The sequence below is a fragment of the Pygoscelis adeliae genome, unplaced genomic scaffold (assembly GCF_000699105.1).
Source record: "Pygoscelis adeliae isolate BGI_AS28 unplaced genomic scaffold, ASM69910v1 Scaffold75, whole genome shotgun sequence".
Classification (NCBI taxonomy): domain Eukaryota; kingdom Metazoa; phylum Chordata; class Aves; order Sphenisciformes; family Spheniscidae; genus Pygoscelis; species Pygoscelis adeliae.
Genome location: NW_008824772.1, coordinates 819,527 through 827,583, shown reverse-complemented (window position 1 = coordinate 827,583; position 8,057 = coordinate 819,527). Strand labels below are relative to the sequence as shown.

Here is an 8,057-nt window from a genome sequence, read left to right as displayed (position 1 = left end):
AGGCGGTTCGCGGCAGCCTGAGCGCTGCCGTGCGTTAGGGGGCTCTGGAAAACTTCGGGTTTGCAACGTGCAGAAAAAACACCTTGTAAAAGTGCTGGAGTTCTCATTATTTCTTTGGTATTTTCTGCACTGGTCTTGCTCTTCTCGTGAGCAACCGCGGCCCCCGTCCGCTGCCTGTCAGCAGCGCGATGCTTTTTCCATAGGCTGTCATTTGTAGGCTGTCGTGGAGCCACCGAGTTTCTTTGGGGCTGTTAATTAGTACTGACCTTCGCTGTGCGAGTTGTCAAAACAAAAGAAGTAACTGGAGAACTTTAAGGCGCTTTTTTTGTCCATATGGCGCCCATACTTGGTGTTTATGCAACACATGATACATCTGTCCCTGGGTTCTTATGCAGGGGTTAACTGTGACAAGAATGAAACCTGTTTGGAGTGTTAGCAATTGTGTATTAACCGTAGTCCTCCTGTAATCTCCAGTAGCATAATTTAAAGGGGCACAGTGTTATATTGCCTCTGTGGCCTCTGTTTCTTAATCTGCTGCCTCAGTAGGATAAAACGCATAATATGACTGCAGCGCTTGGCTTTTCGGTGACTTGTCATTTCTCAAAATTATTTTGTCTGAATCCATTTTTTCCCCTTTCAAAAGCTGATCCTGGGATCAACGTATCTTACTGCATATTTGTAAGCTGTTGCTGCTGTCCCTCTATCAGGTAACTTTTTATATTTCATCAAAAATGCCCTGAGAAATTCTTTCCTATTTCTTTAGCTGTCTTAGTGTTAATTGTTTTATGACAAAAATGACAGGAAGTGTTATATATATGTAAAAATATATTTTAAAATGGTTCTATAACTGAAAGAGGGGGGAAAAAAACCTGTTTAAGAACATTTTTGGAAGTGTTACAGCTGACACTATAATGTGTCTTGAAAACCTGGTGTTGTAACAGACGTGTTTGAAGATGTACTCTTGATTTATTTACAGCTGAAGAAATATTTTGGGGGATTGTAGTGTATCCACAGAGATAGTTATGAAGTATGGACCAGTTTAAACTGGAGACTAGCTTTTTAGGAGTAGTGCCCCTAATTCCATAATTTCCGTTAGTGGACTCTGCCTCGGCATTTGGCAAACTGGCTTTGGCTTCAACCTTACCAAGTTTCACTTCCTAATACTTTTCATACTTGCCTCTCAGATTCCCAGCTTCCACCCACCTATCTCCTGGTTATCATCCGCATGGCCCCATACAGACCATACAGCTGTTTATGGAGTGAGCCTCCAATCCTAAGAAATACTAGGTTTAATCAGCAGAAAGTCTAGGTTGAAACTTCCCTGACTTTGAGTGCTCACAGGCCTTGAGTTGTTGAAGCTTTTCCAGCTCAAATGCTTTTACTTTTGTGCCTGTGGCTATAGAGCACCCAGATTTTTTATTTCTTTCCAGGTGCTAAATAAGTTCATAGCTTTTTATTTCACGGTTTAGCTTAGTTACTAGTCTTACAGATAAGGTAGTTTTATGCTGTGATATCAGTAAGATGATAATGCAGCATAATGTGCCTGACTATATCGGGCAGCAGCATCTTTGTTTCCACCAGTTATTTAACCTTCTCTTTCTCTTATCTTCAGCAATGGCAGCTTCTCGCAGCAGCAGCAGTGAGTTGTAGTCTTCGGGAATGTGAACTTTACGTCCAAAAACACAACATCCAGCAACTTCTGAAGGATTGCATTGTACAATTATGCACAGTGAGACCTGAAAGACCCATGGGATTCCTCAGAGAATACTTTGAAAGATTGGAGAAGGTAAAAAATACATAGTGGGAGGGAAGGAGAGTGGAACAACCTAAATTTACGTTGTCTCTTTGTGCTTTAGAGGCTGAGTTTCGGATTTGACCGTGTTCATATTGGCCATTTGAAACTGGAACTAATGCTTTTGGAAAACAAATCCTGTTTTCCAGTAGTTTATGTCATCTCTGTCATAACAAAACACATAGGGCAGAACATAAGCTGAGAAGGAGACTTACCCAGCTGGGATGCAGATGTAATCCCCCTCTAATGCTTACTCATAGAAGCTGATAGATAGCATGCACGATCGCGTCTGTAGTTGGATGATAACCGTGGCGTCTGACCTTGGTTAGACACTGCGATAGGCGTTTGGTTTCTTATATTGAGACAAATGGTTTACATTAATTTGGGTACAGCACAGAAGTAGTAGGCCAGTGGTAGTTATCCAGGCCTAGTTGGAGTCAAACAGAAGTATTTGCATTCCGAATCTCTAGGAGAGCAAGCCTGTTTCTGCCTTCTCTTGGGAGTTCGGTGTTGGTGTTCCTCTTGCATTTGTCCTCAAGGTCTCTGGTGTTTTTGTTGTTAGAAGCATTCTGGGATCTCGGGAATGGGAAGCGTTTTGTCATCTCAGTGGTCATATTTGAAACAGTGATTTCATATTCTTTTGAACCGTTCATTTTATATATTGATATCTAAGCACATAGGAAAAGGAGCTGCTATGAAAATGGGAGGTTTTAAAGGCTAGTGCAGAGGAAAGGTTAGAGACAACGACTATTCAGCATACACCATTAGTAAAAAAATGTAGCTGTGACCTCGTACAGCAGTCATTTGCAGGTGCTGCTTTCAGTACGTGTTGTATATGGGAGGTAATTTTTTTTTATTCTAGCTGGTTACTAATTGCTGATGTAAAGAAGAAAGAAATTAACACTAGAAATTGCAAGTGTGTATAGTGGAAATCATCTTTTAATGGCAGTGTTCAGGGTAGATACTAGAAAATGACCAAATGCTGCAAGCCAGCCTCCTATACTCACAATGTATTTGAGGAACATTTTGCTTATTAAATGAACAAGAACTCTGTAATGTGTCTGACTTTTCTTTTTTTTTTTGTGTGTGTGTGTGGTTGCATCTTGAGTACATTCTATTTCAGAGAGAATACCAGCAGCAAACCACGTAGTAATCAGGTTCTTAAAAATCCATTGTCCCTCCCTGTTACGGTGCCTCCTTCCCCACCTTGGATTCTCGAGTTTTGAAGTACTGATAGATTGATTATTTTTAAAATACTGCCACAAGTGTTGATATACAAAACTTTACAAAGTAAACTGCATTACTGCACTTAGAATAAATTGTAAACCAATCCATACATAGGGATATAAAATGGGAATATTTGGATGCTTTTGTGTAGTGGACTTATGGTCAACATGCAGTATTTAACATTAAAGGAAACTTAATTTGTTTTTAGCCAGACAACAAGTCTAGCTCTGAACGTAATCAAATATATGCTGGAGTTGAATAACTTGATAATTTTATTCTGGTGCAAATAGGCTGTCTATGTACTCTGTCAGCCTGTAAGGAAGCTGAAAATAAAACTGCTTAGGTAATGTGTTTTTCCCTTAAATTACTCTTACAACTTTGGTCAGGGTCTCTTAGTGTTGGTGTGGGTTGTACAAGCCCACTAGTGCAGCTGCAGCTAAAAGTGAAACTGTAGCATTTTTCTTCTTGCCTTCTTGAATTTGAAAATTGCTACAGCTTTCTCAAAGTAATTTCACCATTCAGTCTAATGGATTGGCCTTAGTTTAACCAGGTAACGCGGTACCTTAATAGCTATCAAGTAACAGAACAGTGAACATCCTGTGCTAGGTTAGCAAACGCCTCTGACATCCGTGTCTGGAAAGCACAAATGCTAAGTACTATTATTAACTAGCTCTAACCTGGTACTTAGCTCTGGTAGAGCAAAAATGTTTGAAACGGAATCTGCTTCACCTTCCGGAAGTAATGTCTGTTACATCTTTAATAAAGCAGAGCAACTTTTCAATATACTTTCTAAATCTGTTCATCTGTTAGGCTGGATGAAATTGAGGTTGAGATACAGTTGGTTTTTTTTTTTTTTTAAGATTGAATTTTGGAGGAACACCATTTAAAACTGAAGCAAGGTTACTATTTTCTCTCTAGTTATCCTGACAAGTCATCTCTTCCACAGCACGTACACACAGAGCTGATTCACTGTCATGTTATTAAAATACACTGAAGACATTTAAACACGCTTTTGAATTTATGTTCAGAAACATTAAAATTACTGCCTCTGAGATTGTTGTAGCTACTATAGGAATTCAGATGTCCTCTTCTGAGTTATGAAAGCTGTTACATGAATCTAATTACTACACATTGATGGTATAAATGTTTTTATTTTATCTGTCTGTGGTGTACTAAGGCCTCCGTTCTCTTTGCTGTGCAAACATGTCTGGTAACACCAGTGCATGCTGAAAGCTAATAGTTATCCAGTGCTGTGCTTGGCTGTGTAATGTAGTTTGAGCTATGGAAATTTAATGTAGAGATCATTATTACAGCCTGCCAGATGAATCTTGGATATTGGACATGGCTGTTCACTGGAATAAGTGCATGTTTGAAATATTGTGTGTGATGCAGTTATGTGCATATTAGGCTTTATAGAAAGCTGGAATTTTGAAGTGTGATTGACATCTAGTCACTCTACCTGTTCCCCACCACCTGCCCTGCCTCCAAAATACCTGAATATTTTCCTATTTCCTAAGCGTTTCTCTTGCAAAACATGGTAGTTAAGAAGGATATACTCTGCAGTTGTGAATTTATGGCAGAGCTTTTAACACTGCTTTCTCAGCTTCTGCATGCTTTTTTAAAAATACGTGGAGAGCTGATATAAATTAAATACAAATTAACCAGAAGAAGCTGAGAGTATTTCTGATGTGATGACAATTACCAGAGGCTGGACTATGCAGTGTAAAACATAATTCTGAAATTGCGAATGTGGTCCTCAGTGGCTGATAGTCTTAAAATATGAGTATGTGAAGTCTCATCTCTTTAATGTTTCTTACTAGTAATAATTTAAATGGAATTAATAACTATTTCTTACTTGTCAGGAAAAATAATATTCATAATTAGTGGTCACTGACACTGAAAACTCTTGAACTGTTCCATCAGCTGGAAGACCAGGATCAACACTTGGATGTAATAAATAGGCTAACTTTATTACTAAACCTTTTTAACATCCAGGTATTGGTTATACTGATCAGCACAGAGCAAAATGAATGCCTTTGTCCATTATGTGTTTAATTTGAGGCGCTTCTAAACCTGAACAAATACCTTTTCTCGCTCATAAACACTGGCTAGATTGTAAGGTAACCGAGAATAACAACTGCCACTCTTTCTTCAAGGTCTAGTGTAATTTTTCTCTGATCTGGTGGTGTAATATATGTGGTTTAGTATCAGAAATGATATAAAATGTATTTTAAAAAAAATGAATACATGAAAAGCTACTGCTATGAAAACAGTGGGATTTTAGCATGTCACTCCATGGCACTGCGATGTGTAATGTGAATATATAGACATTTGTCTCATTTGGGGGTAAATCTTCCTCTTGATGAGCGTGTATGCAGACTGTTTAGAATAGCCGGTATATTTTAAGTTAATGTCTTGTCTTATCCACCTGTAACTGGTTTCTGTGTCCATGCCTTACCTCATCATACTTCTTTTTAATACAGTAATGTTAAATCTCAGGTCAGGCAGAAGTTACCAGTTGTACTTTTTCTATTAGTGCAGTTTCCTTGTTCCTTGAGTGGGCCATTACCTTGGCGAGTCTCTTGTTGAACAGTGTTTCGATACACAGCTGCCTTGCTAAATGCTGCTGACGTGCTTCTGTCTGAAAGTTACAGGATCTCAATATTTTATATTTTATGTGATACTGGAAAAAATACAGCAGCTGGTGTTCACTTATTTAAAAAGTGTCAAGTTTTTTTTAATGGGTTAAGTATTCGGTATATGAACAAACAGTATGTTTCTGCGGCTGGTGGTGTTGCCCACTTTGTAGAGAAGCAGTTTAAACTGAACACTTACTACTGCTCAAGCTATTTTTAACAACATCTCAGTTGAGACTTGTTTCTCTAAAATCAGAAGATAGAAACAAGGTTTTAAATATGTTTTGCCCCCATGGTTTTGAAATGTAGCACTGTCTTATCAATGGGCAAAAGGCAGGAAGTGAAATGTAACTCAACGGGTCAGTGCTTGCTCTTTGGCTACCTGAGAGGTGTAAAATGTAAACTCACTGTAATGGTTATCTAATGTCTCTTTCCTCAAAGTGTTGTTGTTATACATAGCCTCTGTGCACCTCCGGAGTGGAGCGTGGCAGCCAAGCAGCAAGCTGCCCAGCTGGGCAGGGGACGTCTTGATCAAGGACACTGGGACAAACCCAGCTTTTAAAAGTGCTGGGAGCTCTCAGAGAACAGATGACTCCTTGTTCTTTTAAGGCATGTCTCAAAACCCTGTTTCCTTAACACCGGGAGAAAGTCATTTGAGCTATTACGATGCAAATGCTTTGGCTCCAAGGTTGGCTTTTTTGTTTTGTTTTTAATCTGATTTTAGTTGATTAAGGTGAATCTTCTGGTATGTAGAAGAATCAAATTTCCGTGTGTCAAATTAGTTAGACTTCATTTTATTGTAAGTTCTCCAGTCTTCTACAATATCACTACAACACAGCACAACAGGTAACTAAGGGAAATAAGGAAAATGTGTAACATTGTGCAAAGTTGACAAATCTGTGGTTTGCGGAAAAAACCCTACTGTTTGGCCTCTAGCATCCTTCCTCCAGCTCTTTTGTAAGCAGTGTTCATATTTCTTTCTCCTAAAATAACTGTAGGTTATTGAGTATCGAGTTGGTCCATGACTTGATCTTGTTTCAAAAGCTTCTCATGTAACATGGATTTCTGAGGAACTGCTCTTCTGTCTTTCAAATCAAAAAAGGCTTAACACCTCGCAGCTGAGGGAAAGAACTGCTGGGTTTACGGTTGGGAAAATGTCCTTAGCATTTGCAGAATTTCTTCATCGCCTGTTGAATACACTAGTGGAAAGTAGAATCAACTTGTTTATACTTCTTCATTTATTAAACTATTAGTGTAACTTACTAAAATAAACACCATTGTGATATGAATGTTATGAATGAAAGGCATATCTACCATCTATTTTGAAAGGCCTTTGATCTTGGTTCCTCTGGTCTCCTGTTTGCCTTAATGTGGGAGTAATAGTACACAGGAAGCTCCCTTGCATTGGCAGACTAAGTTGGAATATAATACGTAATGGCTTCTTTGCTTTACTGGATTATGTGATACAAACACGTCTTCCTTCCTGTTTAGGAGGAAACAAAACAGTTGTTGAATCAACAGAAGTCTGGTTCACGCTCAGACTCACGGGAGGATGAAATCTCTCCTCCTCCTCCTATGAACCCTGTGGTTAAGGGTCGAAGAAGGCGTGGGGCCATCAGTGCAGAAGTCTATACAGAAGAGGATGCTGCATCTTATGTTAGAAAGGTGCTCTAACTTTTAAACGTTGCTAAAAATTGCATCTACGATCCAAGAGTTTCTCTAAGACCACCTTCTATCCAGGGTATTAAATAACTGTGATAACTGTAAAAAGCAGACCTGTGTATAGGTGTTTAACTGGAGGTTAGAATAAACTGTCATGCAATTAAACCATTTATGCATAACATAGACCTGTTCCCTTTGAAGTAATATATATTTATATGTACATATATTTATATATATTATATATAAACAAAGTGCTTCCAGTTATTCGACAGCTGCAACAACATTATGTTTAGCCTAATGGCAGAGCAGACTTGCTGCTATTCATAGGAAAACACAGGTGGAACACATACTTGTACTCTTGCAAAAAACCTTACAAACTTAGCATGGAATGATGCTTTTACAGTTGCATAAAATAATACTAGATTTTATCTGCCTTCTGCATAAACTGGCGGTAAACATTGATTATATTTGGTTTTAGATCTATAGCGCTTGAAAGAAACTGGAAAAACTCAGCCAGTGTTTTGTAGCAATTGAATAATTTATTTACCCAGGGGAATGCAGAAATTTTTCTTCAAAAAATTAATCAGTTACTCTTTCTGATTATATCCTAGGTTATTCCAAAAGATTATAAGACTATGGCTGCTTTGGCAAAAGCTATTGAGAAGAATGTGCTGTTTGCCCATCTTGATGATAATGAAAGAAGGTAGGAATAAATCTTTGTAATCTTAAAGAAAGTTTCT

At 38.4% G+C, this 8,057-nt stretch overlaps 1 protein-coding gene across 1 annotated transcript in view; it reads left to right on the top strand.

Moving 5' to 3' along the window:
- The first annotated feature begins 641 nt into the window (after positions 1 to 641).
- Positions 642 to 8,057, top strand: part of PRKAR1A (protein kinase, cAMP-dependent, regulatory, type I, alpha) — a 15,730-nt gene continuing 8,314 nt past the window's right edge. The window contains 5 exon segments of the mRNA XM_009323666.1: positions 642 to 707; positions 1,613 to 1,643; positions 1,645 to 1,786; positions 7,147 to 7,320; positions 7,929 to 8,020. Of these exon segments, the coding sequence (XP_009321941.1) occupies positions 1,615 to 1,643; positions 1,645 to 1,786; positions 7,147 to 7,320; positions 7,929 to 8,020 (437 nt within the window). The 5' untranslated portion in view covers positions 642 to 707; positions 1,613 to 1,614.